The 10,830-nt window shown below is 33.0% G+C and overlaps 2 protein-coding genes and 2 long non-coding RNA genes across 5 annotated transcripts; 3 read left to right on the forward strand and 1 right to left on the reverse strand.

Annotated features, from left to right (window-relative positions):
* Positions 1 to 1,207: 1,207 nt before the first annotated feature.
* On the forward strand, positions 1,208 to 1,725 carry LOC111716053 (uncharacterized). The gene is made up of 2 exons (XR_002768403.1): positions 1,208 to 1,246; positions 1,548 to 1,725. It is a non-coding gene; the product is annotated as an uncharacterized LOC111716053 (long non-coding RNA).
* Positions 1,726 to 2,703: 978 nt separating this feature from the next.
* Positions 2,704 to 3,651, forward strand: LOC111716055 (uncharacterized). The gene is made up of 3 exons (XM_023491466.1): positions 2,704 to 3,249; positions 3,375 to 3,490; positions 3,585 to 3,651. Exons 1-3 carry the CDS (start codon positions 2,785 to 2,787, stop codon positions 3,649 to 3,651), a joined length of 648 nt encoding a protein of 215 aa, XP_023347234.1. The 5' UTR covers positions 2,704 to 2,784.
* A 13-nt stretch (positions 3,652 to 3,664) lies between these two features.
* Positions 3,665 to 5,109, forward strand: LOC111716056 (uncharacterized). Its single transcript, XM_023491467.1, has 2 exons — positions 3,665 to 4,808; positions 4,890 to 5,109. Exons 1-2 carry the CDS (start codon positions 3,958 to 3,960, stop codon positions 5,107 to 5,109), a joined length of 1,071 nt encoding a protein of 356 aa, XP_023347235.1. The 5' UTR covers positions 3,665 to 3,957.
* A 626-nt stretch (positions 5,110 to 5,735) lies between these two features.
* LOC111716052 (uncharacterized) lies at positions 5,736 to 8,417 on the reverse strand. Of its 2 annotated transcripts, XR_002768402.1 has the most exons (4): positions 7,561 to 8,417; positions 7,162 to 7,248; positions 6,277 to 6,443; positions 5,736 to 5,903 (listed from the first exon to the last, which is right to left on the reverse strand). It is a non-coding gene; the product is annotated as an uncharacterized LOC111716052 (long non-coding RNA). The 2 variants fall into 2 exon arrangements; XR_002768401.1 differs by having other exon boundaries at positions 7,162 to 8,412.
* Positions 8,418 to 10,830: the final 2,413 nt, after the last annotated feature.

The following is a 10,830-nucleotide window of genomic DNA, read 5'->3' on the forward strand; positions in this document are numbered from 1 at the left end:
TTCTGACTTAGAACGCGATCTTAATAATAAGAATGGTTTCATGATTTTAAATGTTCTTTTAAGCTAATATCTGTTCCTTTTCAATACTTTTAAGAATGCGTTCTTTGAATTCTGTTGTTTTTGTAACAATTGGATTGTTCTTAATGGTTCTGTTTGTTCTTGTGAAAGAACGAATGCAAGAGTAAGACTCTATGCCTTTGTCCAAGGATATGTTAAACACCTCTAGGGGCTATGATGTACAGTTTAATGAAGAAGAGAACTCCGTTATTGTATAGTATAGTCGGTCAACCCGAGCAGACGTGTGTGTGTGAGCTCCAGATGACTGGTTAACTGGGAATTCTACCCTTTAGACAATATGTCAAACCTGTCACTCTTAACCGTTAATACAAACATAAAAAATGGCGAATCTTCTTCTTTCCCTAGTTACACTTTTAAAGTACTGTGCTCCATCAATTAATAGTGAAGATTTATCAGTGCTTGATTCATCACTAAAATGTAAACTGTCACCTCTTAACCATCATATTACAAGATGTACCGATCCAGCAGATTTAGCAACATTAGGAGACCAGCTTCCCATTCTGCTTACAGAATTCCTGGAAGAAAACAAAGGACTGTTTGCTGATGAGAAAAAACAGCATTCAAAAGGTTTTATCTCCCATCCTAATAAGACCCTCACAGAACTTCAACATCTTAAAAAAGTTTTGAGAAAGAAAGCCTTTTCCAGAGCCGGCACTGATGAGGACAGGAAAAAGTTCCATTCCTGTCTGAAAGCAATTAGTGAGCTTAAAAAAGTTGAAAAAAGAAGACTCCTTCTCAAAACTACCACACACCAAGAAAAAATGTTTCACAAAAACCGTTGGGAATTTTCTAAACAAGCTGTCAAGGGATCATTACTGCAGGAGAAATTGAAACCAACCTTTGGCCTAGGATTTGCAAACACCTACTACTCAGAAAAATACAGCACACCCAGAGATGAATATAAAGTCTGGATCTACAAACATTATTTCATTCCTTCTATTCGATTTCTGCTCACTGTTCATACAATATCACAGAGTCATCTGAAGAAATTAGACACATTCACTGATAAATTTGTAAAAAAATGGACTTGATTACCTCCCTGTGCAACAAATGCTGCTCTACACTTGAAACCTGGCCTAGACATCACTTCAATATCCACCCTGTACAAAACAACTATGACGCAAGCATATTTAATACCTATATTCACGACCCAGGCAGAAACATCAGGGTAAGATTTAATGTATTTTACCATTTCCTTTTAAGAACTAAATTGATAGTATTTCAAACTAAACAATATTGAAAAGATTTGTTGAATAAACCCAAGGATTCTTGATTTTGGAAGCAGTATTGATTCACAAGAATTTTGAAAACTGATAATTTTTATTTGTGGTTTCTCTACCAAAGTGACTCATGCATTTCTTTTAAAGGGGGGCACAATGTTGCCAATGGGGGACAAAAAAAATGTTTCCCCCCCCTTCACGAATGCTCTTGTACTCTGTTTTAAATTTATCTTTTTTATTATGTTATAGGGTTGGAGAGGAAAAGTAAGATCCTCTGACAAACCAGAAGTTGCATATCCTATATATATTCCTATTGATATCTTATCCAGCTTCAAAGAGTTTAGAAAAATTCTCTACGAACAAGGCACTTTGAATATTTATAGATTTTAATTAACTTTTATAATAATAATAAAATGTATGGAATTTACGAAAGCTTTTTTTGTTAATTCTCTGGTTATCGTAAAAGTCGATTTTTAGATTTTTTTGTTATTATTAAAGTATCTTTTCTGTGTTTGACCCTGTGCATTGATATTTAGTGCACAGAGGGAAAGAATGAAATGCAAGGAAAGTTAATTGCAGTTGCGAATAATCTGCGTACATATTGAAACCAGTTCTCTCTGGGCGGAATTTGTAAACAAGACTAGATGCTTGTTTAGTATCTGAATAGGTTAAAAGCATTAAATTTTGATAATTCACATAATAGTTTCCTATGACCACCGCCCAGTGACAGTACACTGCAGTACAAAAGATGCGTACACCTCTGAAGTAACTTTCCTTGCATTATAACCTTGACAGAGGGGAGAAAGGCTGGGGGGGGGGGTTCATTTTTTTGTTAATTCTTTGGTTATCGTAAAAGTCGATTTTTAGATTTTTTTGTTATTATTAAAGTATCTTTTTTGTGTTTGACCCTGTGCATTGATATTTAGTGCACAGAGGGCAAGAATGTAATGCAAGGAAAGTTAATTGCAGTTGCGTATAATCTGCGTACATATTGAAACCAGTTCTCTCTGGGTGGAATTTGTAAACAAGACAATGCTTGTTTAGTATCTGAGTAGGTTAAAAGCATTACATTTTGATAATTCACATAATAGTTTCCTATGACCACCGCCCAGTGACAGTACACTGCAGTACAAAAGATGCGTACACCTCTCAATTAACTTTCCTTGCATTATAACCTTGACAGAGGGGAGAAAGGCTGTGGGGGGGGGGTTCTGCACTTTGTGTACTACACTCTTGTACTTAAATTTCCACAAATATAGATACAGGGTTACCCACAAAGGATGAGACTTAAGATACCATGTACGTTAATATTCATTGCACATTGGATTAGGTGTCATATTTACAGTTTCATCCATTTTGGTTAACCCTATATCAACCTTTTGTTGTAATTAAAAAACACTTTTTACATAAATTTTTTATTTGACAATTTCTTTAAATTTTAAAAATCATTGTGAATTTAGTTCCTGATGCTGTATTGTTTCTTGGAATGCCAGATTCCTCTAAACAATGGAATATGTTTATCGAGGAGTATTTGACGAAACTTGTCAGTTCTAATCCCCCTGTTCCCAGAGGAAAACCATCAATGCATGTTGGAATAAACTTAGACGCTGCTGTAGAGGAGGCTGAGAAGCTTGGGAAATCGTATTTTAACCCTAAGCTAATTGAGATTGTTTTTAAAGATGGAACACTTGACTCAAAGGGGAAACTTAAGAAAACTCCAATACTATCTCTTATCTCAGATAGAAAAACGGAAATTCTCTCTCCTATAGTGACCCCAGATACAAACATCAACACATTCTTGAAAGAGCTGAACAACTTGGATATGAGTGAGAATATGAGAACTCGAGCTGTTTTTGTGGTTCTTTTCTCTACCTATCTGTTTTTCTACTCTATTATGAAGTGGCAAAACGATAGTGTGCCAGGCCTTTTGATAACATCAAAACATCCAGAGGTATTTTTTTTATGTAATATTTACACATGTGCTAAAATACTGGTTTAATATAACATATTTTATTCAACGTTTTCAAATTTGTTGAATAACTATTTGGCATCGATATCAAATTATCTTTTTTACAGGCACAGAAAACTACAATATGCAAGTTTGCAATCAAACTTACCAGCAATCCAAAGACGAATGTATCCAATCTCTGTGGAACTAATGAAGGAATTTCTGAAGTTACAACTAGATCAAGGTGAGTGCTAAACTTGTCCCTCCCCCCTAACTCTAAAATATTGAACTTTTCGCCTTAATTAAATCAATTTATATTTATAAATATGATTTTTCAGCTTCCCCATATACAGAGATGACGAGGAGTCAAAAAGAAAACATCAACCTCATCCCACAATCAAATAGGATTTATTTGTACGCTGACTGAAAAATTTTTGCGAAAAGAGGATGGTGGATCAGAATTTTTTTATTACTTAAAAGAATCTGCTGATGTTGTTGCTAAGTATATGCCAACATGGACATCTAAAAGAAAGTGCAAGGCATATGCAGTATTTGGGGCTATGTCAAGACTTATATTTAAAGAAGCTGAGAAGAATCTTGAAGCAATGGAGCTTTTCACACAAATCTTTGGGGATATTGATACCTTTGATACAATAATACGAGATGAAGTATTGGTTAAAGTAAATGAACTAGAAATTGAACTGGAGAAAAATGTTAAAAAAAGGCAAAATGTCTGTCCTAGATTTATTTCCTGCTGAAGAGGAAATCGATGAAGATTCTACAACTGATGTGACATTGGATGATGTTACCATGACTGCTGATTCTATATCTGAAGGTGCTAACTTTACAGAGCTTGTGAATATGTTAGATAATTTGAATGAGCTTGAATTATCCAAAGTCATGGGGTTTAGTATCTGGAGGGGCTATTCTTCTGTACAGCTGCATGTCGTTAGGATTTTTGACATGTACAATATAAACCTTCCTGGGATATGGAATTTTGCGATTATTCAAATGCCTGACCTCAAATCAGAAGATAGAAAAAGCACAAGATCATGCCAAAGAGTAAAGAAAATTCCAATTGAAAGTTTTCAAGGAGAAGTACTATGCAAAGTCTTGAAGTTTGTCATTGATGTTCTCAAGTATAAAGTTCCAAATGCTTTGATGGAAACTTATTTAGAACTTTGCATGGATTTTCCACCAAATCCAGTCATTGAATCTGAACCAGCATTGCAAAACAGTTCAAATACCACCCAGCCAGAGCTGCAAGCAAGTCAACCAGAATTATCAGCAAGTGTTATCCAACCAGAATTACCAGATAATTCTATTTTTAGTCAACCTGTTCCATGTAATGATCAAGTTTCCAATGAACAACCAGCTGAACCTGATACAAGTTTGCACTTAAACTTGTCAGTAACGATAGGTTCTATTGATCTAAGTTTTAATTGTAAAATATGTTCATCAGCATATGAATATATGTTTGACCTCATCCAGCATCATAAAACTGAACATCCAGAACATCCTGACCCAATGCAGATAATTAATTACTTGGAAGATGAAACAAGGTAAATTTAATTTTCTAAAACTCAATATGCAAGTTTATTTAATTTTCCAATTAAAATCACACTAATAATTAAATATTTTAGCCGAATTCCTGTTGCTGGACCTTCTGGTTGTACTTCAACAAGTATTTCATGTAGCTCTGATTCTGAAATTGATGTTCCAGATTTACCCCCAAAAACGAATACTAAGAAGACGAAAACTGTATTGAACCCGTATCTTAGATACCTTGGAAAACGAAGAGAAGAAGAACGACGTAAAACCCCAACTGCAACAGGAAAAGAGATAGTTTCAAAGATTGCGTGAGTATAGATTCAATAATTTTTCAACATTTTTTTGTCTCAAACTAAAATTTATAATTTCTCTATATTTATATTTATCTAAAATAATTGAAAGATATTCGGGGTATACAACATTAGGTTGCAAAGATTTAGGGATTTCAAAAGTAAAATTTATTTTAATCTTTTTTAGTAAAGAATACAATATGCAGCAAAATCTGATAGTTCTCATCCCATGAACCGGCTGTATATTACTTGTCTCAGAGAGGCCAAAGAGGAAATGGATAGGAATTCAGCTTTAAGAAAGAAAATCACTCCAAGACCAAGAGTTCCCAAGCCTGGGACCCAAACAGAAGTTGACACTTCATTTGGCACACAGGAACTCCTCAATATTGTAAACAGAAAGAAAAGGAAATTATGAAGAAGCCCCTGTATGTACTTTATTGAGTCAAAATAACTTTTATTTAGTCAATTTATGATTTATGTCTTACCTTTTCATACTAGCGACCAAGACCAGTTTATCCCAAACTATTAATCAAATATGATTTCAGCATTAAAGATGGCAAGAAATAACCCTCATCTCAGATTTGATGCAGATGAGCTTATGAAAAAGGTTAAAATTTATTTTTTTGAAATCTAGATATTTATTATCTCCGTATCGAGATTATATTAATTGTACAAAATTGTTCACATGTATTTAATACAACTATTTTACGAAACTATCGTGTACATATATTCTTAAATTAAATAATAAAAAATCATACGGATGCATTTTATGTTTTTTATTTTAATTAGAAATTTGAGTTTAGGGATCCTTGGATCCTGCAAAACATACAAATTGAAGAGTGCAACAATGAAAATGTAGAGAATAAACTGCATATAATTAGTCGGTGACGAAGATTTTTTAAGAATCGTCTGCATATAAATTGAGCATTTAATGAGGAAAATCAGCTTGAGCAAGCATTATAAAGTTCTAATGCAACAATGGTATAATGTCAATGTATGCAATATGGAAGAAACTACGATTGTACTGACGAAGAACATTGAAAGTTCGACGTAAGTATGGCATTACATTAGTTAAACTATGTCGTCTTGATGCTAATTAGCCGACGTAATTATGCTTAAGAACTAGACTCACGTAGAACATTGGTTCTGCGCTACTGTCTAGGACATTGAAAAGAGATTAGTGCTTAACCTCTTCATTTCTCTCAAATCATCAAGGTATAGCAAGGTATGGTGCACGTTTATATTGTGCAAGGATTTAGAGATATCGATGTAGCGTAGTTATCTCCTCTTCTTGAGACATCATGATTTCTCGGCGGTGAGGTTTGACGGTTCAGGAGGCGTTACAGTTTCCACAGACTGAATCAGTAAAAAAAGATCATTAGTTCATTGTGAGAGAAGATTCAGGGTATGAAGAAAGATTCAGAGTTTAAATCGGAGTCCTCATAATTTTAAGGATGAATAATATCGATAGAGATTTATTTATTCAGACATTTTAATTATAGAGACTCGGTCTTACTGCGGGTTTTTATTTCTATATTCTTTAATTAACCTTACGGACATAAAAAATCTATTTTTTATACAAATTGGCATTTCTTGCTTGCAAAAGCAAAGTTTTATATCCGAAATATTAAATTAAAGGGTAAAGGAAGAAAAGAAAATCTTAAAACTTAGACAACTGACATTGCATGCTCGACGTTTAAATTTTGTTAGAAATGAATTCCAATAGCGTTTACATTAATTTTCGTGCAATATGGTTTTAACCTTAACATTGGCATTTAGTTCTTGCTTGCAGTAGCACAGTTTTATGTCCGAGATATTAAATTAAAGGGTAAAGGGTGAAAAGAAAATCTTTAAACTTAGACAACTGACATTGCATGCTCAACGTTTAAATTTTGTTAGAAGTGAATTCCAATAGCGTGTACATTAGTTTTCGTGCAATAGGGTTTCAACCTTAACAATCCAAAATGATCCGTGTTCACGCTCCTGCTCTCTGTATAAAAAAGGTTAAAAATTCATTGGTAATGAAGAAAATCTGCCAGTCTACTCGGAGACTTATGGAAATATATTTTTTTACCGTTATTATGTACTGAGTGATGAAGCTGTAGGATCCGCTAGGTCCTCTGAGGTTCTCCGCTCATTCGTCCTCCAGGTTTCAGTTTAACTAGGTAAAGAGAGAACCATGACGAAAGGAAAAAATTCGAGTCTGTCGGGGTTTTAATTAAGCATGTTGATAGATTTTATCTTTAATCTTTAAACTTAGACAAATGTCATAGCAAACTTTGAATTGAAATTTTAATTGGATAATTTTAAATAGCATGTACATTAGTTCTGGTTCAAAAGGGGTTCGACCTTTATAATCCAAAATGATCCTTGTGCACGTCCCTGCTCTCTGTATAAAAAGGATTAAAAATTCGCCTATAATGCAGGAAATCTGCCAGTCTTCCAGGGAACTTATGGAAATATATTTTTTTACCGTTATTTTCCGCTGAGAGGTGAAGCTATGGGATCCGCCAGATCCTCTGAGTTTCGCCGCTCATTTATCCTCCAGGTATCAGTTTAACTAGGTATAGAAAACAAATTGTGAAGAAGGAAGAGAAAGTTCATATATTTCCCTTTGATATTAAGGCTCTTGGGATTTAAAATATAATATGTTGATAAAGTTTTAATTCCAGAATGAGAATCATTGGAGTTCCAGACTTGGGATTTAAGCCGTATAAACAGGCACTCAAACAAAGTATTTAAATTGCAAATAATTAATATTACATAACTTCAAGCCTTACTGTCAGAGGCGTGATATTTAAATTGCATATACTTGATGTTGCATAATTTCAAGTCTTAATTTCAGATATGTGATTTCCCAGATTAAACTTTTAAAAGTCAGAGATTAATTAAATAAGACTGTTACGGAGTAGGTAGATTACATTCGAATCAGTAGGGTTAACCTTTGCAGTCAATTGTGGTCCATGTACACGCCCTGGGCCTCTGTATAAAATAGATTTAAAATCTAGTAATATAGAAAGAAATCTGCCAGTCTTCCCCGGGGCTTATGGAAATCTATTTTTACCGTTATTTTTTCCGTTGAGAAGTGCAGCTCTGAGATCCGTCAGCTCTGAGATCCGAGATCCGCTAGCTTCCAGGTTTCGGTTTCAACTAAGTAGAAAGAAGAACCTTTAATGATGTCACCAATATCTCCAATTAGGTCGTTATAATCCTCATTTCAAGATATAAGGCAAAAAGAAGGATCAGTAGAATTTGAATTATATGAATAAACTGCTTAGAATTTTCTATTTATCTCAATGAAATCTTTAGATCTTGGGTTATAACCATCAAATATTTAAATTTATTCTATTTGTCACTAAAGTCTTTAGGTTTGAAATTATGACAGTACTTTTTTAACTCCAGAATCTTGATATTAAAAATTTCAACTATAGAATTTTGACATCGACAACTTTAAGTTTTATTTCAAAGTATATGAGCATTTTCTTCAAAAAATAATAATTATAAATAATTAACTACTTGTTTTAAGTACTAGACAGACTTTTTAACCCGGTCTATTTCTGAGGAAAGTTATAAGGATGATGCATGCAAAAAATAAATCTGAATAATTTATTAAGATGTATGATGTATTCTAAATATTGGAAAAAAAAGAAGAATTTTTTTCAGAGAGATTTCGGACGAAGGCTGAAGGAAGACGGTGTATATATTCCACAAAGTGAATATTGATGGAAGATAATAAAATTGAAGAAATTCCATAGCCGTACAGTATATATGATCTTACCGGTTTGTAGTTTTTTGGTTTGCTTCAATAGGTAGTTCATGAAATCACACAAATTAGTGCTTATGCAATATCTGGTTGATCTTGCCAGTAGCAGTTTTTTTTATTTTTTTTATGTTTAAAAAGTTTTCTTGTATTGAGAGAAGGCTTGGTTGTTCACAAATGTTTAAATGCTATTTTTAGATAATTTTTTTTTTCGGAAACAGGTTATGCATAGGACTTGTAGGTGATCAGATTTTAGGCAATTTTGGGAATTTTGGAAATTTTGGATTGGAAAAGAAGGAGTAAAAGCGGATTCGACACCTCATATGTAGGGAAAAGACACACAACTGAATTTTTTAAAGAGACCCCATCCCCACTCTGTTAATTCTATACGCATGGTATACAATATGGGTATCGATTCCCATTAAATCACATGTTTTAAGCTTGTTTCTGGCATTCATAACACTCTCCGACCTTTACTATCCTCACCACCCTCCTTCTGAAGGGTGCACATTTCGTCGTCAAAAAAAAGGCATTTTATACATACAGGCCCGCCCGACCACCCCCGCCTCTACTTGCGCCTCTGGTTCGCCATGCATGAGCCAGTCTGCTTTAAGTCAATTATCATTATAATTATCATTATAACAATATTCTGCAACCTTTATCTGCAAAAATAAAATGTGAATGAGACGATATTTTTTCTTTTACTTATTATTATGACAAAATAAATTTTCAACCAAGCCAAAATGTTAACTTTGAAATTGTATTAACTTTTTTTATTTTATTTTATTATCTTTCACTTTAACTGTTCTACTGAAGGTGGATTTACTTCGTTGTCACAGCATAGGAATATTTAGAATAAGTGTCCTTAAAACCTAGTATCTAATATATATATATATATAATTTGCGTGTTTGTCTGTTTGTTTGTTTGTATCCAATAAGCGTCAAAACGGCTAATCCGATCTGGCCTAAATTCTGGCCCAGAACAAAATTCGATATTCATTAAATTTTTGAAAATTTTGAAATCAACGATTTTTTTATGAAATCCGCGATTTTCTTTGCTTTGTTTTATAATGTACACAATCAAAATAGAAGAAGGGCGCAAAGCGCACTGAAAGCCTAGCATAATATATACTTTGCTTGTCTGTTTGTTTATATCCAATAAACGTCAAAACAGCTGAACCGATCAGGCACAAATTTTGTGTGGGACTTAATATGGCCCCAGGGAAGGTTTATGAATGATTAAATTTTCGAAAATTAGCCTGCAACAAAATTCCATTTACATTAAATTTTTAAAATCCACAAAATTTTTTTTCTAAATCCCCAAACTTTTTAGTTTGTTTTTCTATTACAATATATACAAAGAGAAAATGTTCACAATTGAAATAGAAGATAGGTTGAAGCGCCCTAAAAGCCTTGCTTGAAAGTCTAACGTTTTAAAAGTTAATTGTGATTTGATTGCATATCGTAACTTAAGGATTTCTATTTCAAAGTTTAAGTTATAAAAAGTATAACATCGTATGAATGAAAAGAAAATTTCTGTTTATGAAAACGTTTTGAAACGTTTTGAACCGTTTTCCCTAATTGTATTGTGAAAAGTTCAACGTTTCAGAAATGGATTATTACGTAAATAATTAGAAAACGAAAGTTTTTTATACAGAGTATAAATTTCAATAATGTAACGTATAAGATTTTTAAAAATGTAATTCTGTAAATCAAAAGTTCAATACCTATTCTCTGAATACTAACTTAATTAGTCTAATGTTTGATATAGATGTCTGATGAAAATATTGTTCATAAAACATAAGGTTATGAGGGCTGAGTTTTAATTTCAAAAGTGTAACAATAATTCTGCTGCAATCAAATCGTTTCAAAATGATTAGAGATGACTGATGATTATGAAAGCCAAAATTAATAATGGTTTTTCATTTCAAGTTTAAAAGAAAGGAGTTTTTTACACAAACTCTAATTTTCAATTACTATATC

This window comes from Eurytemora carolleeae, unplaced genomic scaffold (assembly GCF_000591075.1).
Source record: "Eurytemora carolleeae unplaced genomic scaffold, Eaff_2.0 scaffold1950, whole genome shotgun sequence".
Taxonomy (NCBI): domain Eukaryota; kingdom Metazoa; phylum Arthropoda; class Copepoda; order Calanoida; family Temoridae; genus Eurytemora; species Eurytemora carolleeae.